This window comes from Manacus vitellinus, unplaced genomic scaffold (assembly GCF_001715985.3).
Source record: "Manacus vitellinus isolate BGI_N305 unplaced genomic scaffold, ASM171598v3 scaffold_6_pilon, whole genome shotgun sequence".
Lineage (NCBI taxonomy): Eukaryota > Metazoa > Chordata > Aves > Passeriformes > Pipridae > Manacus > Manacus vitellinus.
In genome coordinates, this window is record NW_021940750.1 from 37,616,539 (window position 1) to 37,640,606 (window position 24,068).

Genomic DNA, 24,068 nt, shown 5'->3' on the forward strand with positions numbered 1-24,068 from the left:
TCCAACTTGGTTTCAGAGGAGGTGAGCACGTACATACTGGGGGGTCTGTGCTGTAATGGGGGTTAATTTCCCTGCCAAAGGCTTCTGCTCTCCTACACCACCTCCACAGCTTCAGTGGTGCCAGGTCTGCACAGAACTGCCCCTCTCTGCTGCACCTCACCCTTCTCTCAAGTTATAGCTTGTGAGTAGCCCTATACAAACATCATTAGTTTTGCAAGAGGTTAGAAATCCTTTTCATTCTCCAGCAATTCATATCTGCCCAAGGAGGAGGCTATAAACCTGTCATACAGCTTGAAGCCCATCAAGGAGTGCAAAGGTGTGCCAAGGAGCTACAGAAAAATCATCCAGCTTCCAGGAGAGCAGGGAAAGCACAGATCCATCTCCCAGAGCATCTGGTTTCTACAACCTGCACTGAAAAAATCATCTCAGTCTGCTTGTACTCAAGGCCACAACCGATAAGAAGTGCCCTGTGAGTAACAAGCCCTTAAACCCAAACCAAACCAAGTCACCCTGTATCTTAGATAAGGTTTATCGTTCTCAAGGGAGAAAAGTTGTCCTTTTGTGTTACCTGTTGGTTGACACCTCTGCTTTCAAGCAGTTTGCCAGCTCTGCGGCTCCCATCGCAATAACGCTACAAATAATTTAAGTGCTACCACTTTGGATCAAAATTTTAATGAGGCACTAAACCCACAAAAGGGGCTCTGTATAGCATAATTAAATAGAATAGGCCTAAATAAACAGTAAGGTTTTACAAGTTACATTATAGTTGAAAACAGCTGGGAGGCAAAGAAAGGAGCATTGAAGATGCATGATGTAAAAAGGCATTTCACAGAATGCAAACACTAAAACTTTTCATATCGCACAAACAGTAAAACACTACGAGCACATGACTTCCCTTTGATTTGGAAGAATCTGTGTGGGGCACAGGGTATTTGTTTTTTTCCTTCTGCAAGTCAGCACAATGAAATATTTCACATGGGAACCCAAACAGTGGCAAAGAGAGCCATTTGTCCTTCGGAAAGAAATAAATACTGCAGAAACAGGTAAAGTCAGTAGGAACATCTGGTTCAGTCAGGCCATGGGATGTTGGATCACGCCTCCAAAACGCTGGACAGTGCTGGGACTCCTCAAAATAGTCTTGCAAACAATCAGAATTGCAACAAGTCTATTTGGCTCAGAGCTGCAAGACACTTGTTTCATGCTCACGCCGACTCCTCGAATCCACTGCAAGCAGTGACATTCAGGCTGAGCCAACCAGCTCAGCATTCAGTGCTCTGTCTGCATCAGCTATTTACAATACCGTGTTTATTCCACCTCTGTCAATATTTGATCCAAGAGCTGCATAAGTCCTACAAACAGGAAGGTTTCAATTTCACATTAAGGTAACATTGACAGTGGTGCTGCTGTATCGTGTAAGTCAGTGCATTTTTACTCCTTGAGAATGAAATTACTGGTAAACTTGGCTTTCATTTCATTTCCCCCCAGTCCTCTCGGCAGCCTTTCTCCAGAGCCATAGCTATTGCTGCAGTTCTGGGCTGGTGAAAGAAAAGTTTCTAAATTCATCTTGGTTTATCATCGGAAGAATCCCTTCTTCAATGGGAGTCAGGATGGGCTCTTCTTTTATAAAATCTGGATCAAAGTTGCTCACATCATCTTTGGATTTCTGTCAAATGGAAAAGACAAAGGAAAGAGATGTCAAAAGTATGTATCATCTGCCTGATGATCTGCTCTGCACCTTTAGTCCTGAGTGAACTGAACCACTACCTACATTGAGGTTGAGCTGACTGAGAGCTGGTTTTGGGGTTGGACTGGGAGCAATGCACAGCCTTTTCGAGCCTCTGCAGGTTTCTGACTGGGAACCCACTCTCAGATTTAACTGGCACTGCCTCTGGGGTGTTCCCTGCCCAGACATGGCAGGACAGGGCACATAAGTCAGTCCCTTCCCTCAAATGGCAGCACAGACCCAGACATCTGAAGCAGTTATCAGCTCTGTTATGACTCTACACAGTCCTCCCTTATCTGCAGAGCATCTCAGCTGGGTTTTGGGGAGGGGGTGGGAGGACACTCCTCTGTGTGCCAGCCATTAAACTTGCACAATGATGAATTACTGGGCCGTGGGAAGACAAATGGCTCGCCTCCAGGTGCTGGATTCCTTGCTGTGTACCACAAAGTGGGACTGTTTAGAATACACACACACAAACTGGGTTTGTGGCACATTTTCATGAGCCACGTGTTTTTCCTGCATCCAGAGCAAGATGTTTTATTGACACTGAAGTTCAATAAAATTTATTGACATTGAAGTCTAATGTTCCCAGATCCTGTTCAGCTCATGGTGGACTGAGCAGGCTCCCTTAGCCTTTGATTTGGGTCAAGGAACAACTCAGGAGTCTGCTGTCGAGCTGTCACACCTCCCCTGAGATCCTGATCCTGCACCCGATGATGATGGAGCAGGACTGGGTGGACCATTGCCACTAGGAGCTTGCAGAGTGACCACAGCATGAGACAAACCATTCCAGGCAACAATTCCAACAAGGAAGCCACAGAGACCATCTTGGAAAGGTTGTCCATGGAGAGCACCACTCTTCTCTCACAGAGTACCCTTAGGGCTGTGTAGCAGCACTGGGGAAAGGGACAGCACCACGGCCCCTGCAGCCTCTCTGCCATTTGAACCACTCAGCTGACAGTGGCCTGAGCAGGGAGCACTGTGCTTGGTGCTGAACAGACAGAGAGAAACAAGGGAGAGACAGCCCCGTTAAGAAGGGTTAGGTGGAGTGAGCAGGATGAGGACTACTTACCCTGTTTTATCTTTGGGGCAAGGCAAAGGGTGGTCAGGTGCCTAACCTGCTGCAGTGTTTTAACAAACCTGCACCTTTTCACTGAGCTGCCTTTGAAAATCTGGCATGGAGTGGAAAAGCAACCTGCACAACATCAGGTGGCCAACCAGCAGCCAAGCCAGGACCAGAGATCTCACCTCCCTGCTCCTGGGCCAGGCCTTGTGTGTCAGGGTTGCTCTTCCTTCGCCTCCTTTCCTGTCTCATGGGAATAAATGTGCTTATAGAGCCAAAAAGAGGAAAAAAACCCCAGGAATCCCTTTCCCCCACCCCTCCTTGCCACATACAATTCGGGGCCTGAACGGTGGCTCCATCTGGCGCTGGTTCAGCAGGTCCCAGTCCAGGTCCTTGAAGTAGGGGTGCCGCAGGATCGCGCTCTCGCCGCCCAGCCCGGGGCTGCCCAGGCGCATGGTGGGGTTCTTGGTCATGAACTGCAAAACAGAAAGGGCTGTTTGTTTCCTCCCATCCGGCACAGCCACGGGAGAGGGACCTATTAGCAGCTGCACAAAAGCTTGTCCTCAGCTTTCCTGTTGAACCCAGTTGCTGGCCAGACTTCTCAATGTCGCTGTGCTGGAACCACATGCAAGGAACTTGACTCACTTTCCAGAGGAAGAAGTTGGGGTGTATTTCTGCTTGGCCCTTTTTCTTTTAGTGAAATCCTTTATTACCACAATAAGAAAAGAAAGTTGAATTGCATCATTAGCAACATTACAAATGTTGCCCAGTGGGTTTGGTTGTTACTTGTTTCTGTATTAATTTCTCAGGATTATGAGCTCGCTCTCAAACTCTGCTCACCAGCCAGCCAGGCTTTGGCCTGGAATCAGTCCTGAGCTGTGCCTTTTTCCTAAATCTCAGTCTGCTGAAGCACTGCCAGATGCCTATGCTTTCCTTCCTGTCACCTCAGGAAACAGAGGAAAATGGGCAAGGTGCTGGCTTTTAGAGCCCCCCCGACCCTGAGCAGACGAGAGCAGGCAGGCGACCATCTCCTCCCTCACTGGTGAAACACTAAGAGAGGATTTCATTTTGTAGCATTTTTATTCTGTTACCAGTGAAAAGAAATCTCAAACCCCAGCCAAAGTGCCCTGACTTGCCAGGGAGCAATGAGGAAAGCTGTATATCATGCAGACAGTGCGAGAGGGGCCCGGTGGGTGCCCTTCAGGTCCCAATGAGAATGATGAAGTGTGAGTGCTGCAGATATTTCTTACAGGAGAGGAGGAGAATCCTTTCTCCAGGAAGGAAAAGAGTCTGGCTGGCTTGTTAATTTAGGATTATAGTTCTTAAAAATTCAGTAATAAACAATCTTCCCCCTTCCTTCGAATATTTCTAATTCGCTAGAGAAACCAGGTTATGTTTGAACTGGGAAAATAGCTGCTTTTATTTGCCTATTGAAACAGGAGCATAAAGCAAGCTCCACTCCGGTGGAGGTGTCCAGACGATTTCCTGGAAGATGAAAGAGCATTATGTTTAGCAAACAGCTGAACCAGCCAAACCAGACAATCGGTCACTGTTTCAGGAATGGCCAAGTCTGCTGCATCTCAGCAATGGGGAAATGAAAAGAAGGGGAGGTGCAGTGAGAGACCAGCTTCACTCTGACTGTAGGAGCTTTTTGCAAGGTACAAATTCTCCTAGGATGAGTGGATAAAAGGTCTAGTCATTCCCTACCTAGAAAGAAGACAGGGAGGAGAAAAACAACTGCCTGATTTACAGAATTCTCCCCAATACTCCATTCTGAGGGAGCTTCAGAGCCAAAGCAGATGGGGCATCTGCAGCTGAGACCTCGCAGGACCCCAAAATCTGCTGACATCAGCACAAACCCCACAGATCCAGCCTGATCTCCTGAGCCCTTCAAGGACATGTGCTGCCACATGATTCCCTACAGCAGAACCTTTTCCCAGTATTCCACCCAAAATATCAGTAGAAAGAGCTGCAGAGCGCACCCAGACTTATAAGAGGAGTTCACTAGGACTGCACAAGGAGCAAAGCACCCGTGGCTTTCCACAGCTGGGCTCTTCCCATGCTTCTCTGGACTCTTCAGCCCTCAGTGATGCAGCATTTCCAGGGTTAGGCTCAAGGACAAGCAGAACCTCTGTGTCTCCCCAGACCTTTCAGCCTTTTCTTCTCCTTTCTACCAGCAGAATCCCAACACAATTTGTTTCCCAAGAGACTGCCCCAAAATTTCTGTGGGATACTGATCTCCAGACACAGCTTGGTTTCCAAACAAGAAATGGGTCAAGCCAAAATCTCTCAGAGACCTGGTTCAGACAAGCCTTTGCAAGCCTTGAACTAGACTTCTTTGGTTTGCAAAACAGGCCAGAAACCTCCTGGCAGCCCTGTCTTTCTCTAGAAATTCCTTGCCCATCTTCTTTGTCCCCACAGATGGATATCTGCACCTCACCAACTCTTATTTGCATTGCTGGAACACCTAGAAAGCACAAACAAGATCAGAGCTTGCTGGTGCTGGGAGTGGTACAGACCAAAACAGCCCAAAAAGACAAGAAAAAAAAATGGAGAAAAGAGCTGGGAATAAGTCAAATGTCTCCTGGCTCCCGCCCTACTGCCGCCTCCATTACACCAGGAACCTTCTGCTAAATGTGGAGAGGGAAAACATAATCATGAAAGCAAATAATCTCTGAAAAGGACTGGCAATACACTTTGCTTGGGTTCCCATTCATCCCCAACCATATAAGACCAAAACCTGAACCCGACTGCCCATTCCCAGACCAGTTCAGAGACCTGGGACACAGAAGTGTGTTTACATTCCTATTTACTTGATTTATTCCGCATGATGCCAAAACTGCACCAAGTGAAGGCATCCAATGCAACAACCCAAGAGCCAACATAAACGCATTCCTGGCTGCTTAAAACACCCTTCTTGCTAGGACAATGAGGATTAGGCAAAGGCTATGCCTTGAGGTGGTCTGTTTTGGCCTCTGAAAAAGTAAACCAACATTCAAACCAAAATGATTGTCCAAATTCGACTGGCTAGCTCTGGTTTGTGTATTGGACCTAGAGACTGGGAAACTCTGGGCACCATCTACACCACAACGGGTGCCCAAAGGAGGCAGGAGGAGAGGAAAGGACTCAAATTCACTCACTGCTGGAACATGTTCCCCTGGTCGGCTGCTGAAAGCGATATCAGGTTGCCAAAAAACCCTCTCAATTATTGCTTACCTCTGACAGGAGAGAGCTGACCTATGGAACACCCAATCAAGCACCCTCTTCCTCTGTCAGGCAGGAGCTCAGTGCTGCTGCCTCTCTGGCTCTGTAAAAACAGGGCTGTGAAGCACAAAGGGCAGCACCATAAACCACTCTGGGCAGGCTTCTCCAAGCTTGTTTCCCAGGTACTTGAAGTGCCTAATTCAGGCTAGCAGGGTATTGAAAGTGAATATAAATCAAGCACTCTACAAAGTGTATCAACATAACATGAGGAGGCCCCCCTTTCATGGCAGTCAAACTCACACTGGTTTGCTTCAGCAAAAGGACAGGATATGGAACAGGTATATGGAACAGATATTCCAGAGACACTGTGGATGCCCCATCCCTGGAAGTGTTCAAGGCCAGGTTGGACAGAGCTCAGAGCAACCTGATCTAGTAGAAGGTATCCCTGCCCATGGCAGGGGGTTGGAACTTGATGGTCTTTAAGGTCCCTTCCAACTCAAACCATTCTGTGATTCTCTGATACCATTTCAGAGCACAGTTGGTCCCTTACCATTAACTTACAGCCCTGACAAATGCATTGAACTCTGTGCTGAGACCCTGCAACTGCACCTACACATGGGAACTGGAACTGAAAACGTTGCCTTTGCACAGCATCATGTGGTAGGTGAAACACAGCCCTGCACTCTGGCAGCTGCAGCACCCTGGCAGGTTACTCCCCTGTGGATGTACAAACACCTCTGCAACCCGGGGCTGTGATGGAAAACAAGAGATTGGCCATTGCTGCTCCTCCCTTACGCAAAATTTCCTGGTGAATTTTGGAGTGGTAGGTCCATTACAGCCTGGTGAAGGGGTCTCTTCTCTGGGAAGAGACTCCAGTCTTTATTTGGCAGTTGGACTGAAAAGCAGGAGTGCAATCGATGACTAACAGAGACAGCGCTGATGCTCTGCACTGGAACAGTTACCTGCCTTACTGCAAAAGGTATATAAAATGAAAAAATGAAATTTTTGAATAATTAACACTCTTCAACACCATTTGAATTCACCAGAAATTATTGCACTGACATAGAAATGGATGATGTTTCAGTTTGTGTTGTTTAGTACTCAGGAAAAACCAAAAGACTCCAATGACCTCTCAAAGGCTTAAAAGCCCATGAATTCTCCCTCTCTGCCCTAGGCAGTACTGACACTTCTCTACTGCAACAGGGCAGCACCTGACAGCCCTGTCTCATGCTGTCTCTGCTGTCTGATGGCACCTCTAACTCAGGATTTCTGAAGAACTTAATCACGAGCTCAGCCTTCACCTCTGAAACAAGTAGCTGGAGCCCATACCCCTGTCCTGAACCATGTAAGAGACACTTGTGCAGCAGGAGGGGTAAAGCTGAGTGTCCAGACCACACAGACACACAGACAGGGGAAGGATTTTCAGAAATGTAGCTCGTCTTCCCCATGATCCCTTCGGCTGTGTTCAGAGACAGCTGGAAAATGTCTTAAGAAGTGTTGGCTGTTCCTGGTATCCACGGAAAGGCCAGAGTTTGATTGTTGCTTCACAGGCTGTTTAGCCCTAAATGTCCTTCCAAGGACAATCCTGCAATGTTTTTGCAGGTGATGGGAGATGTTCAGCAGAAAGGTTTTTGTGGCAAAATGTCATCTCCTAATGTTTACTCAGTATCTCTAATTTTGCACAGTAACCACAAATCCAGCATGAATCTCAAGGTCTGGCACACAGAGCTCAGTGAAGAAACACAGCGAAAAAAATTTTAACAGTAACAACAACAAGGCAAAGCAGAGATGTTCCTGAGCAAAAAGAAACATGTAATCACCCAAATCCAAGAGGCCTCCAAGCAAAACCAATAGCAACACTATCAAGCTTAAACCTGAACCAGGCCGTCCAGCCCTTGCTGTATGATCACATCCACCCATGGGAAATTATCCCATTCCCGGGGTAAAGAGCCCCTTGGGAGCATCTTCAGATTGGGATCCTTTGGGCTACACCAGTTTTCTGAGTAGAAAACTCAAGCGAGGCTCTCGTTGACCTCAGCTAACCCTCCCAGCAGCATCGCAGCCAAAACCAGCAGCTGGCATGAGCCAAAAACATGATTTCATGAGATCATTTGAAAAACTTTACTGAAAGAAAACGCAGCAAGCCATGACAAGAAATTAAAAGCTGGGGATTAGTTTATGGAGGGCCCGTGAAGTTACAAGGAAAAAATGCAGCCATAGCAGTGTCAACCATGGGGGAAAAATCTGTGTCAGCCCTGGGAGCTCAGTCTGCGAGCAGGGAGCAGGGATCTATGCCAGTCTTCCCCTTCACCCATGGCTTGGACCATGCTGGGAAAGGCTCCAAGACTCTCAGTCTGCTGGGCAAGGTTGCACTGAACATTTCCAGTGCTGCTCACATGCAGCGTTGCAACTTCTGCCTCAAGGAGCTGAGTCTGCAAATCCGTCTAACGGCCTGGGTGTCACTGAAGGGATGTTTGCACAAACCAGATGTTTCTGAGCATTAATTTCCTTGAATTACAAGTTCCCTTTCTCAATACTGGAATCCCTGATTTGTTTTACATAACTGATGTATGTGCTATTTGCATCAGGGTAATTAATTTCATGAGTAATATCACGGTGACAGATGACGCGAAATTGCATCACATTCTAGGAAAACATTAACGAGCCCAGATCCCGTCACAGAAGTACTGCACTTCAGGAAGTGAAATACAACCTTCTGCTTAGCCATTCCCTTTGCATTATCACCCCTCTGGACAAGGAAGAAATCATTCTTTCTTGTATTAAAGAACATTTTAGACACGCCAGTTCCCATCGGTACTCTGGTGTATTTGCCCTGAAAGAGAACAGCCTGTGTTCCCAACAGAGACCCAGGAAAATTCATCACTTTATTTTGCCAGGAGCCCAAGGGCAGCCTGTCACAGACACGATGGCAGTACCTCAGTCTCACTGCTCTCCAACACACCACCCACCTCAGAGGACCCCTATTCAGATTGTGCCAATGTAATAGTCAAGTCCAAACTGTTAAAGGAAAGGATGATTTCCCTGTTCATGGCTTTAACACTCCCATGTTGCTACCAAAGATCAGCAGCAGCACAGGAGATTAATGCCCCACAGTCTCTCCTCTAGTAATGAGGGAGAGCGGGGAGATCTGGAGATACCCAAGGTGCTCGTCTTCATTAAGATTCATGAGCTAAACTAACAGGGCAGAAATTAACTGGAAAGGAAATAAGATTTCTCAAAGATCCATTTGATCTCAGACAAAAGGGAATCATTATATAAATAGAGCAATTACTCTAATTAAGGTTTCCCTCCTTGAATCTCTCCACTGAATGCTGCAGTTGCTGAAAACAGTTTGGCTGCCTATTATGTAAGGCAAACAAATCCACGGTCTGAGGTGTCATTAGCCTTCAAACAAAGGAGAAGAAAGATGGTTCTATGGCTCTGTCTGTTAATGTCTATTATTTCTAATGATTAGAAGCCAGGAGTCGTTCTTTTTTTTTTTTTTTAATAAAAAGCTGCTCGTTTTGAGCCAGTCTTGTCTTATGCTCTCCTGGGCAAGGCTCCCACCACCATCCACCCCAGTCCTGCCAGGGAGATGCCTCACTTCCCCATGCAAGAGCCATCCAGGGCTTGGACACACAAGTGGGTTACGGGGGGCGAGGGAGGCAGCACAGCCCAGTCCCACTGAATGGTGTCAGCCCTGGGAGCAGGGTGGTCAGAGTTAAAGTCCTTGAACTTAGGGCAGCTCAGCCAGTGCCGGGTTGTGGGTGTGAGCCAGGCACTTGGAAGCCCGAATTCTACTGACCTTCAGTGAGGGCTGTGCTGCTGAGAATAGGACTTGGAGTCATCATGGCTCTCTCTCGAATGCCACCTCTGTTTGACTCTGGGGATTTGCTTTGACTGCAGCCATTAGAGGCTCCTACCCTGCACACGGAGGGATCGATTGCTGAAAGCCCTGATTCGTACCAGTGCAATTCATCACGGTGGTGAGCTAGAATGTGACCCCACAGGGTGCTTCTACCCCTATGCTGCAGTCCTGGCTACACAAAACTGGGAGCAGGTGAAATCCTTCAGCACAGAAAAGGTCCAGTGAGGGCAGTGCCAGGGTTCAGAAGTACAAGACTGCCCTGAAAGCATTCTAAGGAGGAGGGGGGGGATGAGACAGAGTGTGAAATATCTGTTATCTCCTTTTCCAGATAAAAAGGGAAGGGAAAGGAGGTAAAAATAAGTCTTCAGCCCAGCTTCTAAAAGCCAGAAGACCCTAACAATAAGCACAGCAGCAGCCACATGTCTAATGTGCCAGCCCCAGGCAAGAAGGACAAAATGTCAGTGCAGTGGATATTAAGCAGATAAATTTGATCTCGCTTTCCCCTAGTGCAGAAATGGCTGCTCGATGAAACAAGAAGGATTAACTGTATTGCAAACAGTGCTGAGCAAGAGACTAGCAAAATAAACCAAGGTGGATAGAGCAACTCACACGTGGGGCAGACACATCTGGTTCCAAATCTTCCGGTGGTGTAAACTGATGTAATTTTGCTGACTATCACCAGGAGAGAACCTGGCCTAAAATATGGAAATTAAATGTTCTCTGAATAGCTATAAAATTCTTTGCTGTGCTGAAATCTACCTGTTTCCTTGGCTCTCTCCACTCATCAACACTAATGCAGAATAAAAAGGCCACAAGTATCAAATGCATTGGCCCCTGATGACAAGTAGTGATTTTTGACATTTCTCCCTTTGGTACTCTTGTAATAAATAATAATAAGCAGAAATTAACTTCAGTCACTAGATATGTGGAATGTTTGACACAGGTTTTGGTCAAGATGTCACACCACAAAGCTGTGTTTTCAGAACTGAGGAGTCACCCCCAGTTCCCACGTGGGTCAGCAGCTGCAGGGGCTGCTCAGACAGCATCAGACTCTGGCTGCTGGTTTTCAATTACCCCAGCTGGACTATAGGTACAACATGGGATATGCAGGTCCATTACTAAATCAATACATCAATCAGAGTCACACAAATACGGAGGGAGAATGAGCATCACGCCTATTAACAGGCTGGGGACATGATCCTGCTCTCGTTTTAAGCAGGGGTAAAGTCTCCCTTGGGTTGCACGGGCAAACAATTAATCCTTTTCTGATAGTCCTGTCAAGAGGAACTGGGAATCTGTTACACAATCCTGGGTGGTCTATTTACATAGGGTCAAGTACAAAGAGGACTAAAGTGCCCTGGACAAACCCGCAAAGGCCAATTAAGAAAAAAAAAAGCCAGGAAAATACTTCAAAGGAGCTTTTTTTTTTTTTGTAGTCCTGGTTATATTTCAATTCTTTTAATTTTAAAGTTCCTGAAAAGACACAGCATGTCAGAAAGTTCAAAGCTGGAGGGAAGAGTAAGACCTAAAGCCCTGAATAGCTCGGACAGTGGGAGATTTGTTACCCCTATAGTGGTGTGGGGACCTCCCAGTTAGATGGACTGGCCCCCTCCACCAGGGGCTGCACAGCTATTGCTGGTCCTGTCATTCAGCATTCCCACCTCCAGGTTGGACACAGGTTTTCAAGGGTATCCTTGAGATTGGGTTTTAATGGACTTCACCAAACCACTTTTGAGGGTCTATAATATCACTGTTTAACTGTGGCACAGATGAGAAGGGAGCCTGGTCCACAAGTCTTAGGCTCAGACACAGGAACTGCTGCTTCCTTAAGCACCTAGGAGTAAGAAGGAAAAAAAGGATGGGGAAGACAATGTCGGCACAATGAATGCTCCTTCATTTTCTCCCATCCCCGGCAGGAAAGAGGAGGCTGAGTCACAACTGACATCACAAAAGGCTGGGTTAGGAGCTTTTTTTTTTTGAAGTAAATCTGAGCTTGCATGCTGCACACTTTAATGAGAAGTTAATTTGAGCCTGTTGGAAAGGGAAAGGTGAAAGACTTAATGACTATTTCAGGATGAATTTGGCCTTGGCAAGCTATACACAGATGGCTTTAGTTTTCTCTCACAGTGAATTATTCAGAAGCATGGGACTATTACTGTGGGGAAGAGAACCACTTGAGAAAGAGGTGTGATCAATCGAGAGAAGTGATTAAAATCACTGGGGAAAGCTGTTTGCTGTTTGAGAATTGGGAGGGAAAGAGACAGCATGTTACAGAGATGGATGTGCAAGCTCAGGCAAAAGAGGTAAGAAGGTAACCTGTGGTGGGGCACAGCCCTGACACCTCACCACTGTGTGTGTTTATGGCAGAAATGGTCTGGACAAGGATCATTTAAAACTGAAGAACTCCTTCCCAGCTGGGAAATGACAGGCTCTGGAGTCCTGCTTTTGCAGCAGTGGCTGTGGAGCCAATGAGGAAATGCAAGATGAAAGCATTTCTGAAAAGCAAAATAAAGGAAAAATGTGTACACAGATCCAGCATAGAGCCTCACAGGGAGATTTAAATATCAGCCTCACTCTGAAAGCCAAAGCTTAATCAAATGGTGACTGCCAACTCTGAAGAGATGCCAAGGAGAATAATTTATTGGCATATTTGAAGGCACTTTTAATATCTATCTGCCTTTGTTAACAGGCTCTTCAGCTCTGATGATAAAGCATTGAGCTCAGCTAGCTCCCTCTTTGATTTTAGTGGGTCCATCATTGTGTTGTTTCTTTTCCTTTTAAGATTTGTCAAAAAAATACTCCCAGCATCTAGTTCATTCAAAACCAAGTTCATTTTATATTCATATGCTATTCCAGCACTGCATATGAAACAGATTATCTGCCTTTTTCTGTCTCTTGCAAAGAAAGAAACTGGCCCAGATCTGTAGGATGCAAGTGTGAAGGAGAGGGACGCACCTTGTGTAGAGTGATGAAAGAGAAAAGTAGGCACCCCTGCACCACCAGCATCTGGCTGCCTCTTCTCACACCTCAGAAGTGCTTGGAGAGGGCTGGGAAGCACAAACATAGGGGTTTGGTCTAGCTCACATGTGGCCAAACTGACTGCCCAGGACTTAGAGAACAGGCCAGGCACAAAGGTAGTAGGAAGCACATATGGACTGTTCCTGAATGTGTCAAGTAAAGCACAGTTCAGGTATTCTGAGTGATGTGTTGAGGCAGGATGCAGACACCCACCGTGGTATCTGAGCTGACGACAGCTACTTCTGATTTCCCAGGATCCAGGGGTGTTCAACCCCAAGCGACTGCAGAGTAAGAGGAGAATAAATATCTCCAAAGTCCAGAAGACCTCACCCTGTGTGCTGATGTCAGGGGTGAGCAGCTGCAGTGAGTAGGCAGCTTGGATCATCCACACCTCTGCTGAACTTAGATGTCCTTGCCAGCAGTCTGAAACCAGCCCTTTCCCATCCACTCCTCTGTCACAGCAAACTGTTTGCTTTGATTATGTTAAAAAAATCTGCCTCTAAGCCTTTCTGCTGCAAGAATTCCATCCCTTTGCCTCCTCTCCTCATTAATGGCATTTTCAAGTTGCCTACAGAGGTGGGGGCCAGTCTGGTTCAGCATAGAGCTCTCACCATCCACAAAGCCCTTCTGAAAATTAGGGGTCCTGGCCAAGGGTTTGGACACTCATGGTGGCATCCCCTTAGGGTGGGTAGTTTACTCCTCCTGCAGCACAGCTCAGTGCTTGCTTTGCTTTCTCTCCTTCAGCAGGCCCTGGATGGAATTTCCCTAAGGAAATTTCTTTTCTGCATCTGTATGTGGCCTTCCAGTACTTAAAGGGAGCTTATAAAAAAAAGGGATAGGGACTTCTTACACAGGGAGGTAGCGACAGGACAAGGGGAACAGTTTTAAACTAGAAGAGGAGAGATATAGACTAGATACAAGGAAGAAATTCTTGACTGTGGGGTGGTGAGGCACTGCCACAGGTTGCCCAGAGAAGTTGTGGATGACTCATCCCTGAAAGTGTTCAAGGCCAGGTTGGATGGGCCTTTGAGCAGCCTGGTCTAGTGGAAGGTGTCCCTGGCCATGGCAGGGGGTTGGAATTGGGTGATCTTTAAGGTCCCTTCCAACCCAACCCAACCCACTCTGTGATCTCTCCCATCTTCTTTCTTCTTGGCCCATTATAGTAAGTGCCTGCACAGCCTGAGTCTCCAAAGGCTCTGCTGGAGCTGTTACCCTGCATCCAGTCAGACTGGACTGCCCTGTGCACTGACCATGTGGGACATTAGAACTTCCTCATTATTTCTGTGGAATGATAACTGCTTCCCAGAAAGTCCTGGATTCAGCTCACGCACACACAACAATAACAGTAACATTTATCTCACTTTACCATCCCCCAGAATTCCTGAGAAACAATGGGAAGCACTGCTCCTTTTCACCACAAGGAGGGACAGAGGAAAGTACCCTTCAAATTTAGTTTTTCCTCACTGAGTATCAGCTGCAACTTTAGGGAAGAAAATCCTACACACACTTTCCTAACAGCCACAGAATTTATCTATGTACATATATGGATACACACAGGAAATGCCAACTCCCCCACCTTGTGCTCTGACAGCCACAAACAAGCCCATGAAACACAGGCCATCAGAGCAGGACCTGGCTCCTGCTGACCCACAGAGCATCATTATTGCTGCAGCTGAGTCCAAAGCACCAATTCCCAGACATGACATGTTGACCTAATGTTGACCTGGCATTGCAAAAGGGATTTTACACAAATCTGCAAGAACAAAGTTTAAAGGGTATCTGGCACAGGGGAAGTGAACTCAGTGACACAAAGCAGGAAAGAGTTCACTCAAGCAGACCATTTGCCTTCTGAGTCAGCGTCACTTCCAGATTACTGTTCCCTAGAAAAACAGATCAACTTCAGGTTTTTCTCTTGCATTCTTGGCACTGTGTTGGTGATGCAATTTTTCTCTGAGATGCATGTCACACTTGCTCTCAGCTAAGCTCCCTCACCTTTCCATCCCTCTCACTCTTCGCACTAATCCATTGGAATTTGGACTCCCCTGTGCTGTTCCACCTGTGCTGGGTGAGAGCAGAGCCTGCTAAAACCACAGCCAATTTCCTCTGCACCTTCCTCTTTTCTTGCCTAGTGTTTATTTTTCACAAAAAACCACTTGAAGGGGGACATTACCACTTCTGCCTCTTAACTCCAGTAGTGTTTTCCTCAAAATGCATGTTTTTAACCAGCTGGAGGAAGGACAGGCTTTAGTCTCATTTGTGTCCTCAAAGTATATAGATACAGGCAAGGTTGCCTAAGCCCCAGTTTTGGAAGGGGCATTTCAGCTAGGCCAGAAATGTTTCAGAGCCCTCATTAAGACTGGAGGTTAGCATACAAATGCCAAGAGTCACCCTCTGCTTCAGCAAACTCAGCCGTGACAGGAATTCAGAGATACAGGGTGCAGAAGGCAGAGCAATGCTAACATTTCCCTGGGGAGATGCTGCTTTCCAGCCCCTGCTGTTACCAGGCTCTGAGGGTGAAAACATCTAAGCTGCAATTGCTCATCCAAATTTCCAAGCCTTTGGGCCAGCCATGGCTGCTTCAGATCATCAGTCCATGGAGCGACTCAATAGGCTTAGCCCTTCTCTCCTCATCCGAAACCAGACTTGGGAAGGAAAATCCCTGCAGCTTTCCCTGTGAATTTGCTTCCCATTACGCCATCGACTTTTGAGACCTGATTTTCACTGTGTCCCTCCATTCTGCCCTCCAGCTAAGCTGACTGTGAGCAAGGCAGTGGGATTGAATTGCATCTGAGAAAGCCATACATGAGGCGAGTGAAACACGCTGCCAAAATACCACCCCGCTTATGGGAAGCAAGAGGATTGTATTTCATTTTGCAGTTCACTCAGCTGAATCCCAAAGCCTCTGGCTGCCTGGAAAGCTCCCCTCTCTGCTCCAGCACTTTTTGCTAGTGACAGTTAACAAATTCAGAATATTGATATGCTGTAACAAAGCAATCTCTAGCTGCACTCTCACTGTAGAAGATTCGGTGCAGCAGTCTCTGCTCTCTGTGTGCTCATGCAGTTTCTCTTTCACAGTCTCTCCATCATTAGACACTGGTGATTACTTTGTCAGCTGATGGCAGAGAGTATTTGAAAGAATTTATTTTACACACACAAACTCAATAGCTCCTCTGGCATAAACTCCTTGTAAGTGCATTCAGGTAAAGCTATGGAGAAACCTTTTTCATTTGGGAACCAAAATCAAAGCAAAACGTAAGTCTAGAATAAGCTGGAGTGATCTGAATCCATTCAGCAGCAATTCTGCTTTTCTGCACTTTTTTACTCCCACAAGCAAATCCATGCCCAGTTTGAGTTGCTCACACTAGCAGAGGAGACTCAGTTTGAGTCCTCTCCTCCTGACTTGAAGCATCAATACCTGAATTCCCCAGTGACACATTCATACAGGGGAGGGTACACAAATGAGATGTCCTGCTTTCCTCCTCTGGGAATACTGACTCCAGTGAAATCCTGCTGACTTTCACTGATTTACCTCTGTCCTACTGTCTCCCCAGCTCCTGAGGGAAAATATCAAGGACAAAAAAACATTACAAAAGGAAACAGATTAAAACTTACTTTTCTAGAGCACAAATATTTCTGCTTTCAATTCTATACAAAGTCCCAGGGCACTGGGGTTGGTTTTGTTTTCCTTGGTACCAGTGCTCAAAAACCTTCTAGGAACACCCAGTGACACAAATGAGGTCCTAAGGACGTAGTTTTGTTATTATCAGGAAACTGCAAAGATGAACAAGGTGCAACCTTCAGAAATCATGTGGTTTCTGGTGGGGGGAAACTGGTGAAGCACAATTACGCAAAACGAAAGCAAAACAAGGTAACAGCATCTGCGAAATGGGTCCTAAAACCTATTATCCTTGTTCAAAATGATGCTGCTCACGAAGGCAAACAGATCAATTGCTTTCTAAACTTAGATATATCCATTTGTACAGCATCTCTAAGCACCTACACCTAATTGCATCTTCCTAGCAGAAGAATTTGATTTTCATTTCAGAGCTTTGTACCCTTCAAGACTCAGTGAATTCTCACTAGTCCTGTTCAAGGTTAGAGGCCAGAACTTTTAGTGAGGGGATAATCCAGTTATTAAGGTTATTATGGCCTTATCCTGCAATACAAGAGAACCCAGGTTTAATTCCCTGATCTTCCATAGGCTTCCGTGCCATGTAATTACTTATAATCATTTATGTCACTGCAGTAGTTGAATGCTCTGATTTCCAAGAGCTCTTAACATCATGGGTTAGAAAGCACTGTCACATCTGTAAATCAGAGAGCTCAAGTGCATGTTTTGTTGGAGGTAAACACAGCAGTGATTAGAAGATGCACATGCAGTCATAATGCTGTACCTAAGAGAAATATTAGCATCAGAAGTCTGGGAGGAAAAAAAAATCTACATATTTAGCAGTTAGAAAATCTACTACCTTCCTTAAAAAAACCCCAGGTTTACCATACTGTGTTATACTGACACCTAAAAACACTGACCAAATGTTGTACACTGCAAATATAATATCTCAGCAGCGAGTGAATTGTTATAACTGAAAATAAAGCAAACTGTGGGGAGGTTGTTCCATCTTAATCTAGAGCCTCAGACAACGTCATAACAGGCTATTTTCTTCCCATTAAAGCCAACATGCTCTGATGCCTCTAAAAACTCAGAGTAAGAAAGGAAGGAGGAAATAAGGAGCTCTTCTAGTGAACAGCTCTTGAACCCAAAAGCAGCTACTGTGAAGCTGCAGAAATTCAGGCTGCAGCCAACAACCACCAGTGCTGTAAAACAAGATGCAAAAGTCACCTCCAGGTAGTGGCCACCCAGGGAACAGAAACACTGAAGAACTGAAGGTTCAGTGAGAATTTCAGTTGCAACTTTATCACAAGGTTCCTGGTTAGTGCCCTGAATTTCAGCCTTTTTCCCCGAGCAGACATAGGGTAGTGGTTCCCCTGAGCAGTGCATGTGCATTTCAGAGAGGCAGTTTTGGTTTCATTTAGGTTTCATCAGCAACACGTGATAGAGCAGAAAAGCAGAGTGGCTGGAGAGATTTATCAGACAAGTAAACAGCAGTTACTAAGCTGGTTGGGCAGTTTTGGAAACACTCAATCGTTTTCTATTTAAATTCTTAGCTCCCTCCTCAATTCTGGCCTTTTTTCTCCAGTACCCCTCATCATGTTTCTTGCCTGTTAATGACAGAAGGGACCCACTGTTAAAATTTGGGCTCTGAACACAAGCTAGAGCAGCCAGGGATGACTGCAGCTGCACCGACTGTTTTTATAAGGCTCCAATCAGAATTAAGAAAATAAGCTTTTCATCAAGAGGCTAAAACACAAATCATATTTTACTACCTTCTGAGACTCCTGTTATGATGAGCATCTACCTGACCACATTTTACCTCCATGTCATACTTATGCAAGACACCTGCAACAAATCCATTCTGCTATTACTTCAGCTGAACAGGAATTGGCTCAGGCGTTCAAGAATCCCAGTCCAACCACATGAACACTGCCACAGAAGCTGCAATGAACCTGAACTTCACATTTTTATATTTTATATTTGTTGCAGGTTACTTCCAAAACCCAAGAGGGCCTTCAGCATGACAAACAATCACTCCTGAGCACAACTTGTGATTTAAAAACTCCTCTGCCTCCTCAAGAAGTGGATTTTTTTTCTCAGTTGATTTCTGTGGAATTTATCAGATGCGTTTTCAGCTACAGAAAGTAGTTGCTCAACTCTTACACAACAGAAACCCTTCAGCAGAAAACTTCCAGATTTTTACTACTAAAAAGCTGATGAAAACAAGCTCTCTTCTTTCCCTTAAATGGACCATCATTGATTACTCCATTTCTTTGTGTCAGTGCTTCACAAGTTAATATAAATTAATACATTATGCAACCATTTCTTAGATCCTCTATTGCCAAAATATTTAGTAGCACCCAGTCTTATATACATCTTTGTTCACTGTGCATTTGCAAGAAAACAGAATACGCTGATCCCTCTCTCTCTCCAAAGAGTGCTTAGAGATATTAAGTGATTTGATGAGGGGCAGGAAGCAGAAGTAAGGCAAGTAAGGTCTATAGTTTAATCACCTTTTGATTCATTACAGAAAAGCCAGGTACTTCCAGTGCACTAGGCTCCCACACAGCCCAAAATCTTACAAAGCTTCATTCCCATTCCACAGGAAAAGATCTGAGGCATGTGGATAAAAAAATCATGGAAAAAGTGAGGAGTACCTGGTAGGACAAGGACAAAGTGTCGCCAGCAATAGCTCTCCTCAAGCTCTTTGTTGTACAGCCCCTTTTTTTTCCTCCCAAACACACAAAAAATAAACCCCTGTCTTTGCATGCAGGTAGGCAGCAATCCTGGGGGATTTAGTTATTACCCACAGTCAGAAGGAAGGATTATCATGAAGCCCTCACTTCTTTGCCACTGCAGTCACATGGAAACCATACAGTCAGTACATACTAAACACTGTGTTTACCTGCTGCTTCGTTCTGGACGATGATCACATGCTGTCAATCATTAAGCCATCAGGGAAATGCCCAGACACACAGACATGCTCACACTTCTCTTGCCAAGTTGTCTACTGAGCCATACAAAGGCCATAACTATGCAAACACACCTAAGTGCAGCAGGATGTGTTCTTTTTGTTTACCCTTCAATCTAAGATAAGAAGAGGTCCAGGGTCAGGGTAACTGCGATTTCTGCGTGCCAATATCCCAGCCCTGTTTTCCTTTGCTGGAGTCAGGATAAAGAAAGCCAGGACAGAGAGGAAATGGACAAAGAAACTCACTGCTTTGAGGATTGCCACTGCATCCTGCTGGAGCCACGTCGGGTAGACGACTTCGTCGTTCAGAATGGCCTCGAAGAGGTCGTCCTCGTTCTCCGCCTCGAAGGGCGCGTGGCCGCACAGCATCTCGTACAGCAGCACACCCATGGCCCACCAGTCCACGTCAGGGCCATACAGCATCTCCTGCAGGATCTGGGGAAAAGGTGGGAAGGAAGTATCAACCCTGAAGCTTGGCAAACTGAGCAGGAGAGGAAAAAGGATTTGGAAACGTGAACGCAGAAGTTCTCGCTATGTCCTAACAGTGCTCTCTGCTAGGCTGGTGGATTTCTGGGAACGTAATGGTGATCTCACTCTGGGAATGCCCAGATCAGTACAGAGGTACCTCAGTGCACTATACAAGGGGTGAACTAGTTTAGCTGCTCACAGGGTCACCTGGGAAATGAGCCCCTAGAGTGATGCTGGGGTTGAGCTGGAGAGGAGGCACTTCGGCAAAACTGGCTGAGCAGCCAAGTGTGTGAGTTGACATCGCCTCTTCCTTGCCCCTGGGAAGGAAATGTTTACCCAGCTCCAATGGCAAGGTTTTCAGCTGGAGAGGGGAAGGAGTGTGAGTGTGTGAGAATGGTACAAACACGAACCACGGACAAAAATTCAATTGTGCTGAAGGATCTGAAACCCTGTCAGAACATCTGGCAGCATCTGGAGGGCAGCTGATCCTTGAAGACATGTTTATTAATTTTGTAGTGAGCTTGGGGAATGACAGGGAATGCAAGGAGGTAGAAAAAGGAACTGGAAAACGAAGGAGAATTCACTCTTCTTTCAAATCAAACTGGGACAGCATCCGTATATGACTCTCAAGATTTTTGCAGCTCTATTTCCATTTTTCATCTCATGTTTTCTAATCAAAAATATAGGCTTACTCTGGTGCATACAGCAGCCTGAAGATTTACTCATACTTTGTTTGCACAAGGGATTGATTACACATTTAGGAGGAAGCCAAGCTTGGCAGTCAAATAAGGCACAGTTAAAGATACCAGGGAGTACGCTGGCTGTTCCAAAGCTAACCTGGGCTTTCCATATTGTAACCAAGTTTTCCTGGCCAAAGAAAGGTTTCCTATACCTCTGGAGCGATGTAGTCTGGCGTACCACAGAAGGTGGCTGTGGTGATGCCGTCATGAATGCCCTCTTTGCACATTCCAAAGTCTGCCAGCTTGCAGTGCCCCTCGTAGTCCAGCAGCACGTTGTCCAGTTTCAAGTCCCTGCAATGAGAATCATTCACAGAGTTGCTACGTGCTTGGAGCAGCCCCAGCACAGATGGAGGCAGCATCCCAGGCCTCAGAAGCTCAACCTGTAAACTGGACAAGATTCATCATCACAAAAAAATAAACAAAAGTCATGCAGGATGGGGTTTTCTTTTACTTCATCTCTTACAAAAGGGAGGGAGGAACAAACACTATTCTGCTGAACAGCATTTAAAAGGGGCAAGTGCTACAGGATTTCGCCCACATGGCTTTCCAAACTCACCACAAGCCTGGCTGGCAGGGCTCCTGCTCGTTTAGCTCTGGGACTCACTGGAGCAGAGGTTGCCAGAGTTGTCAGATTGAGTAAGGATGTTATGATGCAGCAAAATGCACCGCACGGGACGTGCTCTGATTCAGCAAAGCACTGGAGCAGACAGCTGGAGCTTGGGAGGCGAACAAGACCTCTGCAGAGGGGCAGCAGATCCCCTCTTCTCCCAAGGTGTGGGGGTTTCAGCCACAGACTTCCCTGTATCGGGGCAAGTCTGACTAATAAACCCCAACTGGAGCGTTATCCAGGCTATGAAGAAAAGAAACTCCCTGCTGACATCACACCATGTGGGCAGTGGGAATCTCTGGGCAGCATGGGATGCCTCCACCACAAGGCAAAGTTTTTAAATCCTCACAGCTGTATTGATTCCAGTAGCGCACTAATATAAGAGGTGAACTTTCCCCATAGTGCTCATTTGGGTAGGGACCTCCTTGTCATTGTCAAGAGACCTGCAGCCCAACAAGCTGCAGAGAGGCACATTTTCCAATACATCACCTTTAACAGCCAGGGAGCTCCTCATCAAAAGCAGATCTGTCAAAATGACAGAGCCCTAACAAAGCTTATCAGCTTGCCTGACCTTGAGACTGCCCAAGGGAATAGCCCACAGTCAGAAGCACTGTCAGGAACATGACCAGAAAGCATGGGGTCACCTGCAGACTTAGGCAATGCCTGCCTAAAAATACACCAGCTCATAGCACCTCTGTTTTTCAGCTGTCAAACGAGCTCCAGGCACCACTAGAGATGGAGGAAAGGAGCTATGACGGGAGCTCTGTGCAGCACAAACATGTCACAGCTCATTTTTTGAACTGTCTCAAGTATTGGCCCAAGAGCTGCCCAGAACCCTCACAGCAGCTCTGTGGCAGCTAGGTGTTACCATCACCATTTTACTGAGGTGGAGGACACCTTGTAGTCCTAGACAAAAGCACCTTCAAAGTCATTCCTATGCCCAGACCACGACCAAAAAACTAAATACATTTGATGGTCTCAGGGCCTCTTTATGAAAGCCATGCTGGATCTGATCCACTTTGCCCTCTGGTTGGACATCTATTTCCCTGGAAAGCGGGAGCAATGGGGAGGGTGGTAACATAGTATCATAGAATTGAAGAACTGGAAGAGACTTTAAAGATCATCTGGTTCCAAGGCACCTTCCACTAGACCAAAAGCCCCACCCAAACTGGCCTTGAACACTTCTGGGGATGGGTGATCTAAAATTTCTCTGGACAGCCTGTGACAGTGCCTCATTACCCTCTGAGTAAAGACCTTCTTCCTAATATCTAATGTAAATCTCTCCTCTTTTAGTTTAAAATGGTTCCCATCCTATCATAGGTGGTGGCATCTCCATATCACCATGAAAATCCATGGGTGAGCTGAAATCTGAATTCAGCCTGATCCTGTTCATCCTCCACCTCTGATCCTAAAGTGAAAATCATGTGGTTGATGGCTCTGCTGTGCATTGGCATTTCCACAGCCCATACCACCACAGGAAGCTTCTCTGGGCCTTGAGACATCTCTCCCTCAACTTCACTGTTGCAGTGGAAAGATCAAGGACACATTGTGTTAAGACAATCAGAGCCACATCCTCTCCTAAAGAGATAAGGAAAAGTATTATTACTCTCTTGTATGGATGGGAAAGCAAGGGATAGAGGTTAAGAAACTTGCCCGTGTCCCCCAGAGACAAGACTGAACACCAGCTTCCTGAATTCCAGGTCCAGATCTTAATCACAAGATCACACATCCTCTCTTTTCAACTTTAACTCAGTTTGGCAACACAAGCCAGCAAAAGGCCTGCTGCAATGCTTCTGCCCTTCCCAGCAGGCCCATCAGCCATCCAGTGGCCACTGAAATCTGGATGACAGGGACAGTGCCCACGCCTGTCTCCCGCTGCAGTGTTTGCTCTGGGTGGGACGCTCAGCGGGAGACACTTATTTTTTTCCCTTCTGAGAATCACGAATGGCTGTTAAGGCCTGTGGGCAAAGGCTTGTCCTGGGAAGGCTTTAGGCGAGCACAGTGAGAGGTATTGTGCTTGGTCGCCCATGACAGTCCATCTTCAGCACCACTTTACAGCCAAAGCTCCTGTTGCTCTTCCCTGTGGTTCCTGGCAGAACCAGGAAGCCCTCCAAGCACAAAGGCAGGCCTTGTTTCCAGGAATCTGCAGCGATGTGGTTGAAACGTGCAGTTTATTCTTGGCTTGGGTTTAAATGTAGCAAACACTACTTGGTCCTGGGCAGTGCTGACTGTAGTGGTGCGCCCTTAAAGGTACAACTGGAAGGGGAATTTTGGTGAACTCGCTTGATAATCCCCTTGAAAACCTCCCCTCACTCCCTGCAACATCAACCATGCCCTGGCATGCTTTGGGAATACCTCAAAATACACCATCCTTACATCTGAGTCAGCAAAAGGAGTCACGTACATGGAGCAGCAAGAGACAGCTACAGAGCAGGGCCAGCTCTGCCGACCACATCTCCAGGCAAGCTGCCACTTCCCAGTCTCTGCCCCACAGGAGCTCCCAGACCCCTGTTAGCTGCATAATGCACCGTGCTCAGCACAGCTCTGCAGGTGTGAGAGCGCTCTGCGTTCGCTGCATCTCCCAGAGAGCCTCTACCTGTGTGACTGCCACTGAATTTAAACTCTCTGCCTCTCACTGGATGAGCACAGTTTTAACCACACGAGGTAAACCTCCAGCCCTTTGGCTTCTCCACATGGCACGCTACACTCATTAACAGTGCCTGTTGTCTCTTCCTGCAGCTGAAATATCAGCTTCTCTTGACTTCTGTCCAGCAACGTGAAATCCAACATTTT

General features: G+C 46.4%; 1 protein-coding gene across 1 annotated transcript in view; it reads right to left on the minus strand.

Moving 5' to 3' along the window:
• Positions 1-659: 659 nt before the first annotated feature.
• PRKCH (protein kinase C eta) overlaps positions 660-24,068 on the minus strand; it is a 118,856-nt gene continuing 95,447 nt past the window's right edge. Inside the window, 4 exon segments of the mRNA XM_018082164.2 lie at positions 660-1,663; positions 3,119-3,262; positions 19,707-19,895; positions 20,821-20,959. Coding sequence (XP_017937653.2) covers positions 1,517-1,663; positions 3,119-3,262; positions 19,707-19,895; positions 20,821-20,959 — 619 coding nt within the window. The 3' untranslated portion in view covers positions 660-1,516.